Here is a 24,159-nt window from a genome sequence, read left to right on the forward strand (position 1 = left end):
CAGTCAAAATATAAATTAAATTGCATTTTTGAAAAAAAAATCATATAGGCAAGGCAGGATTATTTATTTCTCCACAAAACCTTATAATCTTCTGAAACAATAGCAGATGCGGGAAGGAGGATGAATTTGTGCCAGAATTTTCTCTTTTTTACCACTACAACATTGAAAACAATGCAACCTTTTCAAGTTTTTTGATATCATTAGACCAAAAAAAAAAAATGAGTGAGAAAAAGGAGAAACGGAGAAAACAAACCTCTTGAGATTAAAAAAGAAAACATCTGGAAAACTAACGTGATCCTTTGCCTGCCCTTGGTTTCCCATGTCTTTATTTGAGTACTGTTTGGGTTTTCCAAAGCAACTTCCAGAAGAGCTCACTAGACAATAGAAGAAAGGTTCAGGATGTTGGATGAAGCCAAGACACAAGAGTAGCCATCAGAAACATCCTTCCTCTTTTCTGTCTCTGTGAACAATTGGGAGACATCAGCTACAAGTTACACTTGTCAGTCGCTGCAGCTGTACTGGATTGAACCCAGTAGCGCCCCAAGACGTTTTGTTGCTAAGAATGTTCGTAGCACTTTCTCGCTACTGCAAAGTTGGAGAGAGACACTAAATACCATTTGGCACGGTTCCACTGGACAGTTCCTGGGTAAGGATGAGGCAGACAGCAGAATCTGTTGTTGTCTGTCTCATAGTCAGTCTTATTTACTCTTCCCTAAACACTGTCTATACGCTAAGCTGTAAATAGACAGAGGGATCTTTGACTGTTTATCAGTGCACAATCTCTCTTGGCACTGTCCTTTCTCTAGTTGACCCCATGGCTTTTCAGTAGGATTTAGGTCTTGGGGACTGAGACGGCAGATTTGAGGTCAGGTAAACCAATTGTGTCTTGAATTGACTATATTGGATTATTGTCCTTAGAACAACAGAGTGACAACCATTGCCAGTCTACCGGTAGAAGTCCCCTCAAGCTCTCTCAAGAAAAGGCTAATTCCTGGCCTCCTAAGAAATTGGTTGCCATGTTGATTACATTTAGCGGTTGTTCTGGAAACTAGGCAACCATAAAGGCTCCCACATGCTTCATTCCAAGCCAAACAGTCAGCGCGATGTCACGTGGTTGTGGACTGTTCGTTGTTCTGCGCAGACCGCCAGGGGGTGATCCCTGCAGAGAACGACGTTGCAATTTCCGTCCAGACGTTTTTACTCATTTGACAGTCTTTGCAGTTATTTAGTGAAGAACCTGTACAAATGTACACAATTCCTTACCATGTCAGAAAAGACGTTTCTCAAATAGCATTCATGTCTCTGGCAGACACAAAAACGGCTAGTGGAAGCGGACTAGCCAAAGTGAAATATCAAAGTTGAAGTCCGAGCGAATTTCGGCAAAAATTCTTTTACCAATCACACAATACTTTGCACAGAGCTCCGGACAAAAGAGTTCAACCTGGATCCGATGTTGAGTTCGGCAGGCGGGTGATTCCCTGTGAACGATATCAAGGAATTTTCGTCACATGCCTATGTCAATGAGAGCCAATTTCAGCACTTCCGATGAAGTTTGAGGAGGTAATACAACCATTTTCTGGTACTGTGTTATCATGTAAAGCGTTTTCAAGTGCCTTGTTGCTAAAATATGCAAAACAAATAAACTTGACTTGACTTGAGCCTTAAGACACAACTCTTTGCAGCTGTTCCATAACAGAGAGCTTTGGGCAAATTGTTATGTTTGTTATGTTTTGTTTTTTTTCATTAAATTTGTATGTTTTTTTAGTGGCTCGTTTATCATAATCCGAGTTTTTTTCTTAAAACATGTTGATAGTTTAGAAAAGTATATGCATCTGCCTTAGTTACGTATCATTTGTCAGGCTTAGTTTAATCCCCTGCACACACTCTTGAATAAATACCATCTGATGTGCTGAGCTAATAATAGGCCTGAGACCAAGTCCGTCTGCTCTCCTGCTAATACAGGTTGTTGGTATTTATCCGTGGCTATTTAAGCTCAAGTGCTTTCCTCATTCATTGCTCAATTTATTTTTGGAAGTATCTGCTTTTGTTTATTTTGAAGCTAAATGGTAATCCACTGAAAAAAAGTGAGTGCGGTCACGAGACTTTAGGACCATGATGTGTGTTGAGTTAATGCATGTAAAAACAGCAGGTTTTTGGATTTTCTCCAGTCGTGCTTCGCTGCTCACATTTTTCTTCAGCATGACAGCTGAACAATGCTGTGTTTACTTGCACTGCATTTTCCTGAAAAACATCTGCTCCACCCCATGAGTCATGCTGCTTGTAAAACAAATACAAACTGATGTTTATCCATTTTATTACTGTCTTTAAACATGTGTGTCACCTGAGAGTACTTTCTGTCCTTATTAATGTTGTAGTGGGATGTGTTGACAAGCCCAAACTGCTGATGTGGAAGAAAAGGAAATTGAATATATATACAGTATATATATATATATATATATAATAGTCACAGTTACTGTTTAATTCATAGTTTAGTCTGACTGGCTAATTATTGAATGACCAGAACATAGAGTATATGAATTGTGAACTAGAAAGAAGAGGATCTGGCATTGTAGTGGCGATTCCATTGTTAGTCAAACCAAGCATCCTTCATTAAGAATCAGTCAACTACTGCTGCACTGTGGTGACATTTTATACACAGACAGTAGACATCAAATGTCTAATGTGTTTTCCAGGCACACTGAGCCTTTATGTAGCACAGTCAAGTAACTATGTTACCTTCTCTAAAAATGTTATGTATATCAAATATGACTTTGCAGAAATTTTACTTTGTAATGTAACGTAATGAAATTGGGCCTCTGTCTCTTTAAGAAACGCATGCTCTTTTTGACACTTCACATTCAGGAAGTCATCACAACATGGCTCCTCTATTAACCCTTTAACAGCATTTTTAACAGCATTTGTACCAGCGTTGCTCTGAGAAGCAACTTGTATAATGAGGCCAGCTGATGCGCAGTTCCCCCGGGTGTTTGCTAATTGCTGCTGGCTAGTCTGAAGGAGCTGAGTGGGGGAGAGCTGCTCTGTTAGGCCCCTTTAAAAAAAAAGACATTGCATGTTTTATTATCCACCCCGAACAAAAAAATAATTAACATGGCAAAAACTGACTTCAGTAAGATTTGCCAACATCTTTCTAAAACCATGAACTATGTTTTTTTCATTTATAAGTGGATAAAAGGATGTGCAATCCATCTCATACTTCTCATACCAAGAATAAAAAAAAAAACACTGACCAGTCGAAAGAGTTTGAAAAAATCCACGTTGGCATAAAATCTGTCCTCGATTATCTGCAGCCTTTGTGGGGTCAGGATGCACATGGCGTTCCGAACGGAATAGAGTCCTCTATGGCTTTGGAAAATCAGGAATCGCTCCAGGAGGCTGAGGCTGCAGGCGATGTCTTTCAAATGCAAGTCTGGCACCCCGAAGGCAAACTGAAACAGGAGGTCGTAGCATTTAAACATGAGATTTAAAGGTCAGATTTACAATACTTTAGCACAAACACTGTTTACGCATTAAAAAACACTAGAGGGATTCACTGGCTGAATTCAGGCAAGGAATGGTTTTGTGTTTGGGCCTTGGAGCTATGTGTGCACAGTGGAGTTGAATAATTCACATGGTTTGGTTTGCTGCAATCCACGTAGGTCTTGTTGCATTATTGTTTACAAATGAAGCTAAACGCTAACATTCAAGGCTGGCATGCAGTTTTCCCAGGAATTTGCAGGTGTTGTGTAAAGAGGGAAAAACAGAGGAAGGAACATAGGAAGAGTTTTTTTTTCCCCCCTTCTTGTTAATTTATTTGGAATTTTATCAAATACACGTCACACTACTTTGTTTTTAAATCAACTCCAGGAAATGCAATGCTTTAGATCTCTAGCAAGAAACCAAAACTCTCAGCACCTCTGGGTCTTCTTTTCTTCAGTTATGCTTCCTTATGTTTTTTCCATACCGCATTGTTATTTCTGTTCTTATCAGACGTTCCCTTTATTGGTTTTGCTACATAATAGACTTTAATGACTTTCCCCCTCTTATGTGTGTTATTTTAATTTTAAATTAGCAACAAAATGTAATGGTTTTAATCTAAATGGAGAATTTTTATGCTTTATGCTATTTTTATTTAGTAATTTTTGTGGTATGGCATTGGATAAAAATCCTACATTTTGACTGCAAATATAACACAATGTATAAGTATCCCAGTTGCATTAAAGTTATTTATTATACTGACTGTGATACGTTGAGTAAAGTAAACATATAGATACATGCTAAACTTATGATTAGTCAATTCAATTCAACAATACTTTATTAATCCCAAGTAGGATGTTAAATGTTGTTGTACATCATGCAGTCCAAGTTTTCGCACAACAGTCATAAATGCTGATGACTGTGGGAAGGTAGGATAACCAGTAGCAGTCTGTAATACAGCAAATCTGAAGAAGCTTCTGACTGAAGACTCCGCTGCATTACAGTCTCATAAAGAGGACGCTCATATTTTTAACTTCATCAAGAACCCTTCTTTTCTCAGCCATTTACTAATTAAAGGGGCAGTATTATGTGTTTTCCAGGAACATAGTGCCATTTTACAGCATAACTTCAGTTGTTATAAAAATGCTACATATTAAATATGACTTAAAAGAAAGTTTACTTTGTAATCTAACGCCTTGAAATTGGGCCTCTGTCTCTTTAAGAAACTCCTGTTCTTTCTGAAACTCTGAAATCACAACATCCTCTATGAACCCTTCAACAACGTTTTTAACAAGTGTTGTGAAGGACATAGCTGGTATAATGAGCTCAGCTGATGCCCAGTTCCACCAGATGTTTGCTAAGTACTGCTGGCTAGTCTAAAGGAGTTAGCCTTCGCGGGGACTTCAGACTAGTCCTCGCGACTTCAGGGGGAGTTGCAGGGGAAACCTGCCCAGTGAGGCAGAAGCTCGGAAGCTTGGAAACCTGCAGCTCCAAGACGGAGTTAGGTCCACCGAGGCTTTTTGCACTGCTGAATGATTTCCATGGGAGATTAAAGGATTTCTCAAACATGCATGAAAGGATCAAGGCAACACTCCAGGTATTAGAGGTGTGCCGATCGATCGGCCACCAATCCTAATCGGCCGATTTACGTTAAAAAGCACGTGATCGGTGATCGCCGATCACTGTCTCTTGTTGCTGATCTCACAAACCAAATCTGCAGAATTACTCAACTCGGTCAGAAACAACCAATCAAAACCAGCATTAATCCGCTAGTCAAGCTCTCATTAAGTTTTGATTTAGTAACTCAGGATTGTTTATTTTGATGCAACCTGCATTTGACTTTGAATGAATGCTTCTTTTTTTCGTGACATTGTTTGATACAGGCAGATTTATTTGACTCATGAGAGCCTTACTATTAAATATTATTTTATTGATTTCAGGTTTTTTAGTTGTCCTTTTGACATAGACAGCAGTCTATAAACATACTTGCAAGTATTTTCTTTTCTTTGCTGAACATGTTCATTTTGAACTTTATATCATACAGACTGCTCAATGATGTTGGGTGTTAATTCTCAGGATTTACATTCTGAGTTAAAGGCTGCAGTCAGTATTCTTGGCTTTGTGTGCGTGTGTTTCTGAAGGGGTGTACCTGTTCAGGCCTGATTTGGGCATTGACTAGATGATCCACCACAGACTCCGTCAGAGGAATGTCTCTCAGCAGGAACGACGTCAAGGTTTCGTCGTCCTTCAGGATCGCCTCCACCTTCACTCCGCGACCTGCGCCAAATAACGGAAGCGGTTTGTGTGGGTCCACGTGCCACTGGCCTCAACAGATAACGGCTCCTCCTCCAGCTGGAATAACTGGTCCGGGGGGAGAAATCCTTAAGTCCTAGCGGCACATACCGCGGACAAGTTGCGACAAGCGAGTTTCAGTGGAGCAATTGGAACGTACTGAGTGCTTCCCACTGGTTCCGACTTTCTAGACACTGTAACAATATTTCCATCGGCCTGCCTGTGCTTGAACGGAGTTTACTCTGACGGGCAGAGCGCAGTTTTGGTCTCGATCCAGTTCTGCCTGTTTTGTTCTGAGTGATCTCGCTCGTGTTGCATCCACTGGAAACAACATACGACATAAAAACAAGTGGGAACACGAAAACGGGGAACTTAACCGATTCCGTAAAACAAGCAGAGCGGCACGACGCACCGTGGGGCCTTCCGAGCAAGATGTTTACATCCAATAAAACTGCAGACTCTTTATGTTTGTGTAATATAAGCAGTCGTGATTTAATGTCGGTCATTTCATAACTTTATTCACAAGGATTTCATTCTCTTTCTCATGAGAACTTCACAAGAATGTGAATTACATCAATCCACTCCCACAACGGAGGCTCATTTTTTCCGATGGAACAAGAGATGGATACAGTATCATACAAAAGTACTCATACACCATCAACCTTTTCTTTTCTTTTTTTTGTCGAACTAAACTCACAAACTTTATTGTATCTTAGTACAAACCAAAAATAAAGTTGCGCATGAACAAAAATCTGAATTGGGGTGTATATTTTTGCATTCAGCCTCCTTTTCTGCTACTACTGTACATATCGTGCACTTTGCAAATCTGGCCTTCATAGAAGAGTGGTGAGTTTTTTAAGCACCTGGAAGTTAAAGGTAAATCTTTTGTCCTGATTAGTTTAAACAGCACCATCAGTCAGCACCATGTAAAATGTCGGGTGGATTATATAAAAAAAATATCAAGTTCAACTTATGGTGAACCATAACTCCCAAAGCACGAAGCTGCTGCCGTAGACGTTTGCTTTGCTGGTGGGAGAGAAGAATGTAAACGTAGTCGCACTCCTTGATCTGTTTTTATAATTTGTCACGTCACAAACAGAAACATCAATGTATCTTAGAGCGATTTTGTGTGAAACACCAACATTGTGAACTGGAAGCAAAAACAATGCACGTTTTTTCGTCAAATTTTTCCAAATATAAATCTGTAAACATGCTGCATGCATTTGTATCCAACCCCATTTATTCACATACCCCTAAACAAAACCCACGACAATGATGCCGATTACCTTTTGACATCACCTATATATTAAATAGCCCACCTGTTGTAAGGACAACTCTTAGGACAAAGAGAAAGGTATGCTTGGTGGTGGCAGCATAATGGTGTGTGAGAACTTGGTCAAAGGTAATGAAAAGATTAAAGACTGCTCAAGACTTTTAAACAGTTTAGGTCAAAGAAAATTAATGAGCGCTGGAGTGATGGTCTTTAATTTTGGGTGATCGGCAATCTGTCAATATTTACATGTGGAACCTGAGAAGCGAGGTATAAATGCTAAAAACAAAGTTGAAGGAGTATGAATACTTTGCAAGGCACTGTCTGACGGAGCGAAATATGGAAGAAACGCGTCGGTGATCTCACTAAGAAACAAGAAAGTGGACGGTTGACGTGGCCAGACGTCTCTCCCAACAAATAAACAGGTTCGTCGCAAAATAAGCAGCTTAAGGTTCAGATCAGCCTTAAGCCCGCGTGATATAATGGTGTTAAAGCATCCAGACACAATGATGGGAAAGTATGTGAGATGTAACTGACCTCAGATGCACTTTCAAATGAGATGACAGTTTTAAAACGGGATTTTTTCTAAATCCCATTAGATTAACTCATTTATGAATGTCTTTAAGCCAATATGAACTGCAAGTTCTGCCAGAAGCCTAATGTGACCACAGAGTAAACTGCGTTAATACTCACGTAAACTCCGGATTAAAACATAAGGGAAGCCATTTTTTTTTTCTGCAGCGGTAACATCAGCCCCAATAAAACAGCTCAGAGTAAGGGACTTTGCAGGAGCTCGATGAAGGCCTGGAGCACTGACCTGAGACCTTTTTGGGATGAGTGCGCAGCGTGTCCATAAAGTTGCTCATGGCATTCAGTTCCCTCCACAGGCGACCGACCTGCAGAAACTCGGGGTCACTGAAAAGAAGCTCCTCTGCGTCCGAGTAGAACCGGGCCAGTCTGCGGAGGAACATCAGGAACAGCTCAAACACACCTTGTCTTCATTAGCATCACACAGTATATAAAGATAGTCCACTCATGCAAGGATGTGTAAAGAAGATTTCCACTTTTTTTTTTTTTTTTTTTGCAAATAAAACTCAGAAGACTGAGATTTGCTGTTGTGATACCCCTAAATAAAATCCAGTGTGTTAACTGCAGCTGTTCTGAGAGGGTCTCAGAAGTTCGTTAGAGATCTTAATTATGTAATATAGAGAGTCAACATTAATGAAGAGTAACATGTAAATGAACACACTGTAGTTTTTCGGCTAATGTCAATCCAAAAACATTATTCTTACGTGTGTGTGAAACCCCGTTATTGAACACTGGCTGTTACATAGTGTGTTATACATGTCAATACTGTAATTGCAGGTAATCGCAAAGTTCAAAACACCTGATCTGATGTTACATTATTACATAATTTCCACCATGAAACAAGGTGGTGGCGGCAGCATGCTGTGAGGATTCTCTTTCAGCAAGGGAAAGGGGAAGCAGGTCAGACATCAAAGCACAGACATCAAAGCACATCCATGTGTTGGAATGGCCTAGTCAAAGCTTACATGGAGTTGTTGTAGTTTGACACCAGACCCGGAGATTCGCCACGGGTGGGATACTGAAAGCAGGGGTTGTTAGCGTTGCAGACGATTCCCTGGATCCACGGCAGGATGCCGGCTGAGGGCATGGCCTTGTTAGGGAAGTGGCCTGAAGAGCAAAACATTACCTTTCTAAATAGTTGCACAACATTTATTAAAAAAAAAAGAGAGAGAAAAAAACAGGAATGCCTGCATGACAGCAGTAACAGCTTTTTCCTTCTTATTTAGCTGTAGGCTCACATTCATGTTGACGGTAGAGCGGATTCACTCTCCTCAGCCACACCAGTCCCATGAACAGCATCACAGGCCACATGATCTCCATAAAGAACCGAATCTGATTCAAAATGACATTTAAAGTTTATGTTAACGATTGTTTTCAGAGCATTCCTGTGGTATTAAATATGAACCTTTGCTTGTTAAAAAAGAAGGCCTGGCACAAAAGGCCAGTAATCCTCCAGTGCTTGTTCAGACCCAGCAGGGTGTGGCAGCCCTTATATATAGCATGCAACGCTTAAGCAGATGTAACAGGAAGGTATTTAATTTGTTCAAAATAACAATTGGGCAACCGTTTCTAGAAGCAGTAACGGCTTAATGGAATCTGACTTGGGACTTCCACCAAGTTTAATAATTGCCCCACGCTGCTGGTCTTAAAACGGGTGGATAAAGCACAGATGAGAAGGCGTTACCCTCTGCCGCCTGCGGATGGTCCAGTTCTTCCACAGCAGGAGCCTGACCTGACCTCCTGACCCCATGGTGGCTCCTGTTGACCCCACAACCCCACGGGGGTCAGCTCTGGCCCGGCAGACCTGTATGCAACCAGACCAGAATGATCCGCTGTGCTGGGAAGAGCCGTCCTTTGTCTTACTGACATGTAATCGGCCCATTCAGCTGCAGGAAGCTCCGCGTCAAAGCCAGCAATGGCTCATAAAGACGGTTAATGAGCTCAACACACTTCATGGTCAGAATAATAGCCACAGAGGTCTCCATATGACAAATATACTGCAATCTGTCTAAATTAGAAAGGAAAGTGCTTTTGCTCTTTCCTTTTACATTTACAAAACAATTAGTGTCAGTATGAGTAATTTTCTTCTTTTTGGATTGTGCTGTAGCTACTACACCACAGCGTGTTTACAGTAAATACATTACACTGATGTGCCACTTACCTCAGACGAACACCTCAGCTGTGGATGGACGCACAGGAAATAAAAAATAAAACAGTAGAGCCCATGTTCTCTCGACCGTTCCCTGTGGTTGCAAACGCAGCTCGTTTTCAGACCTCGTGAATACGTAAGAGGATTGAATTTAATCTACTTTCTGAGCGCTGGGAGAGACGGCTCACGCCCCTCTGCCACCGGCAGAGCCCTTCATGTCCTTTACCAACGAAGGCTTCATTAGATACTGTAATTACAGGTACGGTTATAGATTTATTGAGGGGCGTGTGTAACAAAATTTCATCACAATTCAGTGATGAAATTTAGTTATTCAAAACTCAAAGAATATTTCAATAGTTTAATTTGGATAATGAAACTACTATATTATAAACATTTATTCCTCACAGTATGACTAAATATTTGTAATATTTAATGGCAGCTAATGAAACTCCAAAAGGCCGTGCCTCTGCACTAAGGTTGTCCAGAATGTTTTTATAGTGACCTTCGAATCATCTTTATTGTTGGGTCTGGTGTCTCATCTTCCTCTAGAAAAAGGTCACTAGATTCCCTACGAGGTTTAAGTAAGGCCAGTTGGATGTCCGACACTGCACCAATGATGCCAGGGTCAACGAACCGACTTTTGTTGCCTTTGGCATCCTGTTGGGAAAATGAAATCAGCATCTCCGTCAAGCTCGTCAGCAGAAATAAGTTTGAAGTGATCCAGAATTTGCAGGTAATGAGAGCACTTAACTTTGTCCAAAATCATCTCTTGACCGTGGCAACTTCACACTGGACTTAAAGCAATGTACTGGTCCCTGTGACTCTTTCCCCAGAACTTCCAAACTCAATTTATAAATGCAAAATTTGCTTTCTTCTGACCAATGAGCAACAACAGTTCGTCCATTTTTTTCTTGCCTGCTTGGATCAACACAAGGAGTGAGACAGATGTAGCCTGTTTTCAGCATACATCTTTGTACGTGGAAGTGTCTCCTGCTGCTGTCTACATGTGAACCTCCCCAAAATCCTGAATAAACTTTTACAATCCTCTGGAAAGATGCTGACACATTTTTTAACTTCCACTTTCCATTAACACGACATTGTTAAAAGTGAAAAGACATTTTCTCCCAACCGTTAGTGGAGAGTGTCAGTAACTTTTTGCAGGACAAATTTTAAATAAGTAGTTGTCCATCCCTGTAAATATAGACATATATTTTAATTTCTCTCTCCCTCCACTAATTTAGTTTAGGCTTAAAGATAAATCCAACCCCTCTCGCCAGACTGACTTTAATTATAGGTCTAAACCTGAAGTAAACCCGACGTATTGTTTTAATTGAGATTTAAATGAATCAGTGTAACTTCTTCCACTTTTAGATTTAGTTTTAACATCTTGCGGCTCCATTTTGTTGCTTGTTGTAACGGCAAATTGATGTGGGGTTGATTGGAGCAGAGCAGGGCAGTACATGCGCGTTGTGCACAGTTTAAAGAACTTACCTTACGTCCTTTCTGCCTTCAACAGAGTAAACAGCCAACTCTAATTACTGTAAGTAGACTAACACAACGTCATGTCGCGCATTCTTCTTCGTTTCTCTCTGTGCTGTACGTATTGCAGGCTTCCTTAACGCGCGTGCCACAGAAGCCCGGGTCCGACTCGACCCGAACATAAAGCAAACAGTTTTGACCCGGACTCGGCCCGAATTTCGGGTTGCGCTCTTGCCAAAACAAAAACAAACAAAACAAAAACTCCACGACCTGGCGCGGTCGCAAATGGAGTCGAGTGGACCCACACCTCCCCGTGGAGAGCCGTCCGCGCGTGTGCTTTCCTTTCCAACCCCGCGTGCGTTTTTCCGATTTTTTTCTTTTCTTTTCTCGTGGTTTCGGTAAATGACACCCCGATCACACTCTACCTGAGCGCCGAACTGGGAGTGCGGGTTAATAGTTGGTCTTGCGTAACATTTGAATTTTCTCACCAACTATAAAACATTTTATGATTAATTAACAAAACTTAGAAGTGTTACTAATATGTTTCAATCCGTGCTAGTTGCCCGCTTACATCAGCAGATAGTGAAATTACTGAATGTTTAAAATAAAATAAAAAAAACACGCGTCTTTCTTAGAATTTGTCAGATATATTTTAATAAGTTACAAAAGAGTGTTTGTTTAAATGTACCTGTTTTTTGTCTTCTCCTTTTTAATACATTGAACCTTTTAACAGTTTATCAACTGTGTACATTAAAATGAAAAAAACAGATACAGTTTAAATAAATGACGTCCTTCCTATTGCTGACAATGAACATGTAAGGTTTGTTACTGGTAGGACTATTAAAGTTGCAAAAAAATTAAAAAAAATTAAAAAAGCTTTGGCTATTAAAATTCAAAGGTGATATTACAAACAGTGGGGGGGGAAAACCGCTAGCGGCATTTGTAAAAACCTGTCAGACAAAGTTGACATCATCCAAGTTAAAAAATATAAACGCAAAAGGCTAACTAGCTTCTGCTATTTTGTTCCTTTCAGAACATGTCTTAACTGCCAGTACAGCTATCTAACGCGCCATGTGTGTACATGTTTTCACCCAGATTTATACACAAATCATTAGAAAATAACCTACTTGTAACAGATTAAAACACTCTCTCACGGTGGGGAAAACACTGCTCCATCGGTATTCACATCAGGTTAAGTGCACTGGATTGTTTTCAGTGTTGCGATTCCAATTATATGCACTAATCTAATGTTTCACACCCAACTTTTTGGCATTAAAACAAACATCCATTGTAAGTTTGTAGAAACTTTGTACAATATACATATATATATATATATATATATATATCTATATATATAAAAAAACAATTGCACAGTTTTATAGAAATTATAAATATGGTGCCGAGTGTTCTGAGCAAGCGATTGAAAGATTTGAAATATTCGCAGTGGTTTAAGTGCGACTTGTTGGTCTTCTGAGGATTAAATCAACAGGTAGAAGACAGCTTGTTGTTTGTTTTTTTTGACTAATATGGAACTCGTTCACCTTTGACCACAGTTTGTATTGACTCTCGAAGCCCAGGACTTTTCACTTAGACGAAATGAGCCTCTCTGTGTTCTACCTCTTGAAGGCGCCTGGGCCTCAGTCTCTGGTATACAGGTTTCGTCTGGTTTTGACCCATTTCTTCAGGGCTGGAACTGGGAGAATGAGACATGGCTGCCTGGTCGACTTCCTCAAGAGGCTCATCGACTGAAACTTCTATCTCAATTCCTAGTTCCTCCTCTTCCTCGTCCTCCTCATCGTCGTCGTCATCCTCCTCTTCTTCGTCATCATCCTCCTCTGCGCTGTTAGCTAGCTTACAGTTCTGCTGCCCTTTATCTTTGCTCCCTGAGGGAGGCTTGTAGAAAGTTCCTGGCGGAGGCTGAAGAGTCCTCGGCGCTCTAAAAACTGTCGCAATCGTGTTGTTTCTTGACACATTTTCCTCCCTCTTTAAAGTCCTGCTGGGTCGCACCGCCACTGTGTAAGGTCTGTTAGGGTAGATGGTGCTGATGGTGCTCCCCACTGTCCCTTGGTTTAAGGAGGCTGGCACAGAAGCCGACAAGCCGCTGGCATCCAGCGCGGATCCCTCCGACGGAGAGCTGGCTGCCAGTCTGGTGGCTCTGGACGCCACGTCGTACTTGTACTGTTTGTCCCACGTTCTCCGTAGCGTCTGCGTGTCGATGAAGGTGCTCCGGTAATGCGCGCCCGCTCGCAGTTTGGAGCTCTCCGTCTCGTCCACCTCTTCGATGGACTGGCTGCATCCGCCTAACTTCTTGTTCTCCCAGTTGGCGCTGTTCCGGGTGTTGTTCTCGTCCACCTGGCCCCGGCCAAGAACCCGCTCAGCTGGCATGCTCATCGGCCGGGAGGACAGTTTGTTGCGAGGGTGTCGAAGCAGAACCCTGCTGACCGTGACGTACTGCGAGCGGCACAGACCCTTCTCGCTGGGTTTTGCGATCTCAGGGACGCTCGACGACAACATCCCGTTTAGGGTCTCAGAGTCCACCTTGTCACCTTTGAACACAGATCAAAAGTGTACATATATTACAAATCCAGATGGGCTTTAAAGGAATGCTTTTTATTAAGATGAACACTGACCAGGTTCAAAGTCATTTCCATCGAGGGATGGCATGGCCTCCTGAACCTCAGCTAATAAGTGCGAAGATGGTATTATGGAGGAATGTCTCTTAAACCCCTTTGAGCTCTGCTGTAAAAATCAGAAATAAATGTTAACTGATAAATAGATACTTAAGTAAACTGGTCAAAAGGGTGGAAATTGACAAGTTCTCACCTCCTTGATGTCTCCCAGTGACTTCGAGTGCCTGCTCAACTGCTCCTTCTCCTGCTGGCTGAGGCAAGAGTGAGAATCTGCCTCTGTGGGTGAGATGCCACGCAGAGGGCTGAGGGGGGCATCAAAGATCATCTGGTAGTGTCGGATTAGGAGCTCCACCATGAGTGCCTGGTATGGGTAATCCACCAGAGAGGAAAGGGAGACGTCGGCGTCCGCCTGCCTCGGCTTGATCAACGTTGGACCGAAAATGATCCCGAGGTTGCTAGCCGTCATCTTGTTTTCCTCCGAACACTCTGTCACCCTTAAAAGGAATCAAAGGAGATGAGAGTCTAAGGGTGGATTCACATCAGATCTGTTTAGTTTACTTCAATCAAACTCTAGTTTTTTTTTGTCTAGAAAGTCTGGTTCGTTTGGGGAGGTCTGAATGTAATCGAACTCTGATGAGGACCAAAACAGCGAACTCTGGTCTCGATTCGGCTGACGTGAACTCTGGCGTAGTTCTGTATGTGAATGCCAAGTGCACCGGAGACCGCTTGGTGGGACATTCTGGCTATATGCAACCAAACCAAATGGTCTAGTCCATTGCTACTGGAAGAAATGGCTTGTGGTCTTTTGCCAAAAATGAAAGAGAAATCCTACATCAGCTAAAAACTGGCACCACTTAATTTTGGTTTGCATTTTGTGAAGAATAAAGTTACGCTCAGTGTCTTCTTCAGAGGTTTTCATTTTGTTTCCTTCAGTGGTTCTTGGCGCGGCGCGAGTACAGGCAAGCCGGGCAACAGGTTTTTCAAAGGGTTTGGTACATTTGATGTAGTGCAGTTACATCAAATGTAGTGCACATTTGATGTAACTGCACCTTCTGAATGTAACAAATGCTGCAGTTTTGGTCCCCAGTCGAACAGATTCTCGCAGACTATCAGGTGTGAAAACACCCTGAGAAGCAGATCAATACCCATGTTAAAGCAATGTTTGGAGAACTTCCCTTTCCCTCTGTACCTGTGAAGATGCTCTATGAGGAACTGCAGCGTCTTGTAATGCGCTGGAGGCAGCTGTCTCAGCAGATCCTTGATTTTGAACAACACCCTGTTGAGCTCCACGCTGACCTGGGCTGCCGTAATGGCGCCAGGATTGAGCCGCTGGGCTTCAAGTTCTTCCACGATGATGCGCTGGCTTTCCTTCGCCAAACCGATGAAGTCGTTGTAGTAGCGGAACAAGATGAGAGGCTCTGGAAGCTGGAGGGCACAAGAAACACCAAACTTGATAAGAAAGCCCTGTTTTTTGTTTTTTTTAATTAGGCTTCAAACACTATGAGAAAGCAGCCTACCTGTCTCAGGTACAGCTTGAGCACGTTGCTAATGTCGTGGGGGTAGAGCTCGGACAGCTCCACCAGGTCTTTGCCGTTCTCAAACGCCTGGCACAGCTTCTCCACCCGGGACTTGGCACCGTTCACGCGGTAAATCCCCTTCAGAGCACAAAAAAAAAAGAAAGCTTTCAGCACAGGAAACTGCGATGGCCTTTTCCGACTCACAAAGGAGAAACCAGGGCCACCGACTCTAGAATATTGACGGGCACCACAGAGAAAGGCCACGCAACCTGAAAACTGTTTGGTTAACTTTTAAATCGAGGTGAGGCTTTGTAGGCAGGCTTTACGGTGGAATAACAATACCTTGATGTTGAGCGCCCTGTTCTCGATTTCAGATGTGCATTTCCGGATGATGAAGGGAATGCCGTCGGGAGTGTTTTTGGCCGTTTGCGTGAAGTCGATGCCGAACAGGTGAAGCCTGCCCTGGAGCTTCTTATGGCCACACTGGATGGCCAGCGTTTCCAGGCACTTCTTGTGACAGGCCAGCGAACACTGCAAACACAGCAACGGGCAATTTAAGCAAAACAGAATAGGACAAAACAACTCAAAAGCAGACCACAGAGTTAAAAAACAACAACAAAAAAACATTAGGCCAAGCACATTTTAATACAAAAACACGCCAAAACGCCAAAAGAAACATTCTTCTAGTGAAAAGGGAATACAGAACAGGAAGTGCGTAAATCTGCAGACACAAATAGAACTCTGAGAAATATTTCCTGGGAACTTCAGATTAGGCCAAGATGTCCTTGCGACCAGCAGTATGGGACTCCCAACATGCTGCCAAGGGGATACTTGTGCCAGCTTCCTGTCAATATGTCAACCGGCATTACATAATCTATCTTTTTCCAGTGACTCCTTTATTTGCCTTGCTCAGTGTATCTAAGAAATATGGACAGAAACTTGATCTAAAGTCAACAGAAGAGGGAGGCTGCACAGGGATGATGGAGAGGACTCTTCAGAAGACAAACAAAGCCTCTTCAGTTTCCTCCTGCCTGATCCCCCTTCGTTTGGTCTCTGAGGAGAGAATGTGACCATTTTCAACTTTTTTCCTTTTATTCCCTCTCATTCAAGCATTTTGATTAAGGGGGGTAGAAGTGGCATTTTTCCTTCTTTTTTTTTCCTTCAGTTTTTGTTTCAAATTTTTGCTCCCGTGGGTGATAAAGAAGCTGTTGTGTAACTTTGGCAGGCTTTTTCTTGACGTTTGAATGCAGTGAGCTGGAGTTACTAAAAAGATCTGAACACTAAAGGTTTTGGCCCGGATTGGGTTTCTCTCGTTCTGTTCATTAAAAAAAAAAAAACCCAAAAAGAATAAAATAAAGCGAGGAATGCGAGTTTTACCTCTTCACACTCGGCTCCATGAAACACCACCAGGCTGTCACATTCTCTGCATTTGGAGGGCGCGCGGAGCTTCCTTAGCCTGTGGGTCTGAGCTGCTTTGGACATCTGGGTGTTTCTGAACGGCCCCGGGGAGCTGGCCGTCTCTATCATCATCTCACTTAAACCTGCCAGTGAGAAGGGGAAAGTAAGCTTTAAACGTGATCGTGGAGAGGAACAGATTAGGGGGAAAAATAAAAATCACACAGCAAGGGTAAAATAACTCCAAATGACCAGGAAGTAGAAAGGTTCTGGTTCAACTCACCGTTATCCAGTGGTGAGTGAGGCTCTCGATCTTCCAGGTCATCAGCAGATGACATGGTTCCTGTAGAGGGAGTTCTTGGCAACCTTCTCTTGAAATCCCCTGAACAAGCAGCCAGAACACACACATTAGGCCACATCTTATGCGTTCCTGGTGTCAGATTCCTAAACGTGGCAGCTCATTGTTAGTGATTACCATCCACAGTGGCTGATTAATGGTCACCTAAAGGATTGTTTTATTAACACTGCTTTGCTTCTGAAGAACCTGATGAGGCTAAACGGGGATAAATTCGCACACTGTTCACACTTTCGCAATGGTCAATGGGGCGGCACAAATCCTCAATAATCTGTAACTGGTGATTATGCAAACGGTGGACTTACTTCCACCAATCGGGAGAGGTTATTTCTGCCCAAACGGTTTGATTTTGATTTTAAGTGACAAACAAAGGCTGCATAGAAAAAAAAAAAGAAATCATGATTTTTTTTTTTTAATCCATGTTTTCACAGTAAAACCTTTCACTGCAGCTGCAAGACTTTTAGGGTGTGTGTCTGCCAGCTTTATGCATCTTAATTATTTTGGAGAAAACATCAAAATATGTGTTAAGAAAAACTGAAAATGATCCTTTCTCAATTATTCCCTCCTTTGTGTTGCTCTGACATATAAACCCCAGTAAGGCACATTGAAATTTGTGATGTAAATGTGACAACACGTGACACGAAGCACCCGTACACCTCAAGTACAGCAGCATAGCAACATGAAAAACATAAACCCCACTCAACACAACCTTTTTATGTTGGTATGCACTGTATTAGAGTTGCATAACATTCACAGTGTGCGATTGCTAAGCCTCCTGATTGTGAGAGAACATGCCAGCCACGTTGGGTGAACATCAAGATCACTCAAACAAAAATGTCCGACGCCCCGGGACAATTAAAAAAACCCACAATGGGCAGATATCTTCTGTTTCTGGCTGCCATTTCAGGGCACCTTCACGTTCTTTGGCAAACAATTTTCTCTGAAGCCTTTCAAAATAATAAACCATGATTTATTGCCTCAGTAGCTCAGTGTGACAGCAAGTGATTTAAATATAAAATCAGGGTGTAACATGCATGTTGTGAGTTCAGACAACACTGGGTGGGGAAGGAATGAAGTGGTGCAAATCCGTAAGCCTAATACCTGGACTTGCAGTGGGCGAGTCCATGGAGCGCGATTCGCTGCTCCCTCCGGCGCTTTCCGAGTCGCTGCACATCCCACCGCCCTGACTGGCTGAACCCCAGGGGCGGAAGGGACCCTGAATTCGAAGTGCTGCGAAAGAAAGGAGAATCAAAACGTGAATAAAAAAAACGTTTGCACCCGTCTGCCTTCATAAACACTCTCCGATGCCAACATTTGCAACAAATGAAGTGGAATTTCTCAATATTTATAGTAAACGTTGGGAGTTCATTAATCACTGATACTCATATCTGTAAAGGTCGTCCTGTACTTTCTGTCGCTGAAAGAACAGCTCTGATTCAGAATGTCAGATGTATGAGGGTTACTTATTACATTTAAGACTTTTGAAGACCATTATGAATAACATTTAAGACCTATATTATAACAAAGATGTACCAAAGAAAAGCAAGGAGGCAAAACTGTAAAATTTCTGGGGCCTTTTGTGGCTCTTGGCAACAGCTTTCTGCTTCTCATATGCATATGGCTCTCTAGCTGGCTGCTAATGGCTTGTTTGTTTGCTTGTTAGCTAGCAAGCAAGCATTAGCAGCCTGTTACTGATAGTCTTAACTGCCTTCAGTCACAGAACGCATCGAGTGAAAATGTCAACGCGAGACAACGCAAACGTTTGCCTGATAGAAAAGTTCTGTCAGAAAAAAAAATACATACAATCTCAGATTGAAAAGTCCTGCCATGACAAATTTATGACCTGTGATTAGTATATGTAAAGCCAACTTGCATTTTATTTAACAAATCTAAGACATTTTAAGGCCTAAATTTTAAATAAATGAATTTGAGAGTTTTTAAGGAGGCGCGGACACCAAATGCATACAACAAGTGGTCAAATGTAAAACCATTGTAGCGTTGAGCGTTAGCATCTTTAAATGTCTTGTAAAACCGTATTGTAGGCTGTTTGCAGTAGATGTTAATATTTGGATATAATTATACAATGAAGAGATCTAAGAAATTCAGCGTGGCCAAGTAAGGCCTGCTGATGAAAACAGTTATGAGCCCAGTTATCAAAGAGTCATATCAAAACAGAGAGTAAGCTGCTAACTACTCCAGATTTTAAAAATGTAGTCCAATTCATACAAGTATCACTTATTTTACAAAAATCATATCTTAAATGTAAACATTTGGGATATTTGAGGAATATTTAAAATGTTACAAATCAGCTATATGGGAAACACCATTTACATAGAAAATGTCATAATTAATAAAAATTGTACAAAAAAAATGAAAGTAGAAAATCACAAGCTTGTAATTTAAGCAGAATGGGTTTATATTGGCAATTTTTATAAACAATAAAAAAACTAAACAAAAAAAAACTTCTTTTTGCCAGTAATGTGGTAATTAAGGAAAGGTTTCATAAACAAAAAAATAAATAAAAATCCTATGTTCTGGCTCCAATTGCACAGTTTCCCTTCATGTTTTTCCCTAAAAATGTCTAATTAACCTGCTGAAGCAAACCTACCTTGTATATCGGTGCCACCATTGGAGCGTCTCTCTGCAATCTTGGCGTGGTGGGTGTTGCTGTGACCGTCCACGTCTTCTCCGCCCACCACGTCGGAGGTGACGGATGTCTGCGACAGGTTGCTGTGGGAGGAGTGGCTCCCACTCAGTGAGCGCTTGTTTGAAGGCAGCCTGAGACACAAAAAAGGAAGGAAATGAGCAAGAACTCAGAAGTAAGACGCTGAATTACAATTTGATTAATATATACAAGCATCAAGCTGCTAATTATGCTAGTAAATTCCATCAGCGGTGACAGGATCCCTGACTAATCCTGATATCATGAGATCAGGACATCAAGCACAAGTAAACTACTGCATAATGATGACTAACTGACTGACTCCTGCACATCAACAAACGATGCTCTCCATTGTTAACCAAAAGTATCCCACAATACATCACTAAGTAGGTCAGCGCTCTATATTTAAGCTTTTGGGGAGCAGTGTTGTGGGTGAATGTGAGCGTGGGTGTGTGTATGCGCCAAAGTTTCATTTCCTCTCTCCTAAGCTGAACTCTTTTGATCAGAGGGATCAGAGTCAGGGGGGCTGGGAGAAAACTAAGTGAGAACAAAGTACTCTCTTATTCCCATCTGTCTGGTATGTGCATGGGTGTGTGTGAGAGATCACAAACCTGTGTCAACAATACCCCTTCTGATTTATTTATTTTTTTTGTGGTAGCTTTTCCCCCTAAAAACACTTAAGAGAAACGACCAAAGTCAATTACCGAAATTAGCAGGACAGCTAATCTTAGCAAAGTGGGAGCTGAAAATGATAGAAGTTGAGCTGAACTGACGGGAAGCTTCTCCGACCGCTGACCGCAATGGTTTCCACAGGAAGCAGCCCGCCGCCCCGATTGCGTTACGCTTTCCAAAACAATCTCCGCGAGGTCCGGCGTTTATTTATCACACAGGGTGTGAAGACACGCCCAGCTGATGGGACCAAAATTACATCCCGAAATTTGTAGGACTTGCTTGTTTTTAGGAAAAGAATTGTGAACATTGTAGGGAGACAATTAACGTCTGTCCAGTATGTGTCTGCACAGTTTAGTGTAGCTGCTGGAGTCCTCTGAGGGAGTCTTTGAAGGATGAAACGATTAATCGGATTAATCGCGATGAGTCAATTATTGAAATAATAGTCAACTAATTTTGTAATCGTTTAATCGCTAACTAGAGTGTAAAAAAAGATAATTTGCTGAAACAACAACAAAGTCAGAGCAGTATAAGCAAAAATTATTTTACAAAAAATATGTACATTTTTCATTTCAGATCAAATAAAAAAACTTTGTAAACATGCCCTACACAAAATTCCTTAAGTGGCATACTTTTTTCAAAAACAGCATCTTTTGTTATCCATTTATTAAACAGTTATTCCAAAAGTAATAAACAAATCAGTCCAACACTGCAGAAAGAGCTGAGCATGTTGATGCAGATGCATCCTACGCTACAAATGATCAAATAAAGAAATCCTGGATGTTATTGCGGGTATGCAATAAAATGTTCATGTTCTTATTTTAAAAACTAACTGAATTATTTATTTATTTTAATCTCTTAATGTATTTCTATTACTCTACAAAAAAGGTTTGAATAATAAAAATTTTAAAAAGTCAGCAAAATGTACCAATTTTTTTATCCGATTAATCGATAACTAAAACAACATTGCGTAGCAGCCCTGTTGGAAGCCATAATCTGTCTGATATTCATGCATCTCACCAGGCATTAGAGGTGACGGGCGAATCCATCGAGTGCGACTCCAGGCGGGGCCCATTGGTCGGCAGGCTCTGGACGAAGTCGATGTAACGCTGGCCCGGCTCGTACTGCTTGGCGTTCTCGCACAGGCTCTGGTGGTTGACGGGTAAAGACACAACCTGGGCCTGCTGCAGCTGGAACCAGTTGACGGTCACCTGCAACGGTGAAATCGCGCGCTGCTTGGTCTCTCCGTTTCATCTACGCCTCATGTGTGAACGTTACAGACGTGAACTTACGGCCTTGAGGGTGAGGTCACACTGGGAGACCATTTCTCTGATCTGAGTGATGATCTCGCTCTTGGTGTTGGCCAGGTCCACTCTCTTCACGCTCACGTCGATCTGGCAAGTTTTGCAGTGCTCCCTGGCTTCCTCGGCCTGACAAAATGAGGATCCAAGACAACTTAAACATGGGGACACTTGGACGGGAGAAAATAAATCAAAAAACTGGAGGATGCGCTCTACCTTCTGCAGGGCCTCCTCCTCCAGCCTGCGCCTCTTTTCCAGCTGCTTGGCTGCAGCTGCGCCTCCTCCTCCCGCAGTCTGCTCCTCCTCCAGGCGGCTGGTGCTCACCTTGGCCTTCTCGTACTCTTCCTGCCGCTGGGCCTGCAGCAGCCGGGCCTTCCTCAGAGCGCTGTCTGACTCTTGCTGGAGACAAAAATAGAGAAAAAGAACAAAGGTAATTCACAGGCAGAAACATCACTGAGAAATGACTACAATAAACAATAAAGACACAAATCTTTCAGTGTGTACCGGTCTGATTTTTAATTCAGAAATTAGTTTTCCTATTTTATTTGCAGTTTATTTATTTGGACTCATTCGTAGATTTATGTATAGATTAAGATGTGTGTACTTATTACTTTCTTTATTTTATATTTAGTTATATTTAAATTACTTACAACTTCAAACTTATGAGTGTATATTTTCTCAATTTTATATCGCTTAAGGTTATATTTGTATTTAATAATATTTAATACTTTAGATGGAGCAGCTTGTCAACAAATAAGCAATTTCCCCTTAGGCATCAGTAAAGTACTTTCTTTTCTATTCTAAATTAACTTTGCTAAACAGAACTGACCACTCACCATTTTCTTTTGCTCTCTCTGCCACTGCTCTTTGACCTCTCTCCGTAGTTTGTCCAGGTCATTCTTTCTACCCAGGAGAGGCTGAAAACAAAGACACACCATCTTTAAGATCTCTTTCAATACTTCTAAAAAAAAAAAAAGAAATAAATAAATGTAAAAAATGAAGCCGTTTCATGGATTACCTGCACAAATTTGTTGCTTTGGAGTATTGCTGCGGTTTGAAGTACCAGCTGACTGTATTCGATGTCGTTTTTGAAAGCGGTCATGTACGTCTCACGGAACGGCATGAATTCCTTAGAGGTGGGAGGAAAAAAAATTTCTAAACGTCAGCGCTTGCGATTAGTCTGATAAAGAAATGAGCTGCGGCATTTTTTTTTTTCTCACCTGCTGACTTGCGAGAGTCTTGGCAGTTTCGGCCATCTTGGCGTAACTTTTGGCACACTCGACATCTGCGAGTAGAAGAAGAACATTTCCAGCTCGTTTCTGAACACTGCTTTTGTTATTGTGCTGATTGATGGTACTTTACGGTCTGCCCTGTACAGTGCGAATGTGAGCTTTGTGTGTTCAGCTGAAAGCATTCATTAACTCGTCAAACAAATAAAAGATCTCACACTACAAACTCAAACCCTGAGCTTAGGTAATATAGTCAAACAAACCTGCAGTAAAGCCCCTCATTCAGAATCTCTTTAAAACTTTTTGTTTGGACATAAAACCAGTAATAAAGCTGAACAAACAGTGGTGACTATAGCAAAATCTTGAACTGGAGTTCATTTAACACTAAAGGAAAAACCGAATGAAAACACAACAATGCTGGAAATATAATTAAGCAAACACTGAACCAACGATGAAGTTTTTTCTGACGGATTTTGCATTTCCTCTGACTTCATTTAAAAGTTAAGTTTATTTGTATTGCACATTTTGGCAACAAGACAGTTTAAAGTGCTTCATACTGTAAAAACATTATACAGTAGCCAATTATGAAACAAGTAGTAAACATTACATATGTCAAATGCCATCTTCAAAATCATCAAGCAGCTACTATGAATCAAAGGAAGCTGTAAACAGGTGGAGTTTTAGTCAGTGTTTCAGCTGTTTTGCAGTTTTCAGGATGTTTGTTCCAGATTTGTGGTGCAAAGAAGCTGAATGCTGCTTCTCCATGTTTGGTTCTGGTTCAGATTAGACCAGAACCAGAAGACCTGATTGGTCTGGAAGGTTGATACAACAGCAGCAGATCTTTAATGTATTGTGGTGATAAGCTGTTCAGTGATTTATAAACTAGAAAAAGTATTTTAAAGTCTATTCTCTGAGCTACAGGGAGCCGGTGGAAGGACTGTAGAAACTTAACAAAAGAGCATTAGTCCTTCAATTCTGGAAATGTTTTTCAGATGATAGAAGCCCAAGTTTGTTACTGTCTTTATGTGGCTCTGAAGGTTCAGGTCTGAGTCCATCGCTACACCCAGTTTCCAAGTGTTCCAGATTACTAGTTTCTAGCTGTAATAAATGAAGCTGTGCGTTGACTTTAGGTCGATCCTCTTTGGGTTC

General features: G+C 41.6%; 2 protein-coding genes across 6 annotated transcripts in view; both read right to left on the bottom strand.

Annotated features, from left to right (window-relative positions):
* The window catches only part of LOC102221241 (retinal-specific ATP-binding cassette transporter-like), a 39,174-nt gene extending 27,531 nt beyond the window's left edge, over window positions 1-11,643 (bottom strand). For 3 of the 4 annotated variants that reach the window (XM_023325825.1, XM_023325826.1, XM_014473481.2), the window contains exons 1-6: window positions 9,309-11,643; window positions 8,863-8,956; window positions 8,590-8,731; window positions 7,854-7,993; window positions 5,624-5,751; window positions 3,249-3,446 (exon numbers count right to left, since the gene is read on the bottom strand). In XM_023325825.1, coding sequence (XP_023181593.1) covers window positions 3,249-3,446; window positions 5,624-5,751; window positions 7,854-7,993; window positions 8,590-8,731; window positions 8,863-8,956; window positions 9,309-9,506 — 900 coding nt within the window. In that variant the 5' untranslated portion in view covers window positions 9,507-11,643. The remainder of the gene's footprint in view (window positions 1-3,248; window positions 3,447-5,623; window positions 5,752-7,853; window positions 7,994-8,589; window positions 8,732-8,862; window positions 8,957-9,308) is intronic. The other variant, XM_023325827.1, reaches the window with a different exon arrangement.
* Window positions 11,644-11,887: 244 nt separating this feature from the next.
* Window positions 11,888-24,159, bottom strand: part of arhgap29 (Rho GTPase activating protein 29) — a 36,357-nt gene continuing 24,085 nt past the window's right edge. For both annotated transcript variants that reach the window (XM_014473483.2, XM_023325828.1), the window contains 16 exons: window positions 23,002-23,066; window positions 22,800-22,910; window positions 22,618-22,698; window positions 21,998-22,180; window positions 21,773-21,910; window positions 21,501-21,691; window positions 19,758-19,927; window positions 18,251-18,379; window positions 17,078-17,176; window positions 16,777-16,940; window positions 15,742-15,930; window positions 15,400-15,537; window positions 15,072-15,307; window positions 14,076-14,376; window positions 13,883-13,991; window positions 11,888-13,798 (listed from right to left, as the gene is read on the bottom strand). In XM_014473483.2, the coding sequence (XP_014328969.1) occupies window positions 12,840-13,798; window positions 13,883-13,991; window positions 14,076-14,376; window positions 15,072-15,307; window positions 15,400-15,537; window positions 15,742-15,930; window positions 16,777-16,940; window positions 17,078-17,176; window positions 18,251-18,379; window positions 19,758-19,927; window positions 21,501-21,691; window positions 21,773-21,910; window positions 21,998-22,180; window positions 22,618-22,698; window positions 22,800-22,910; window positions 23,002-23,066 (3,263 nt within the window). In that variant the 3' untranslated portion in view covers window positions 11,888-12,839. The remainder of the gene's footprint in view (window positions 13,799-13,882; window positions 13,992-14,075; window positions 14,377-15,071; window positions 15,308-15,399; window positions 15,538-15,741; window positions 15,931-16,776; window positions 16,941-17,077; window positions 17,177-18,250; window positions 18,380-19,757; window positions 19,928-21,500; window positions 21,692-21,772; window positions 21,911-21,997; window positions 22,181-22,617; window positions 22,699-22,799; window positions 22,911-23,001; window positions 23,067-24,159) is intronic.

This window comes from Xiphophorus maculatus, chromosome 21 (genome assembly GCF_002775205.1).
Source record: "Xiphophorus maculatus strain JP 163 A chromosome 21, X_maculatus-5.0-male, whole genome shotgun sequence".
NCBI lineage: Eukaryota > Metazoa > Chordata > Actinopteri > Cyprinodontiformes > Poeciliidae > Xiphophorus > Xiphophorus maculatus.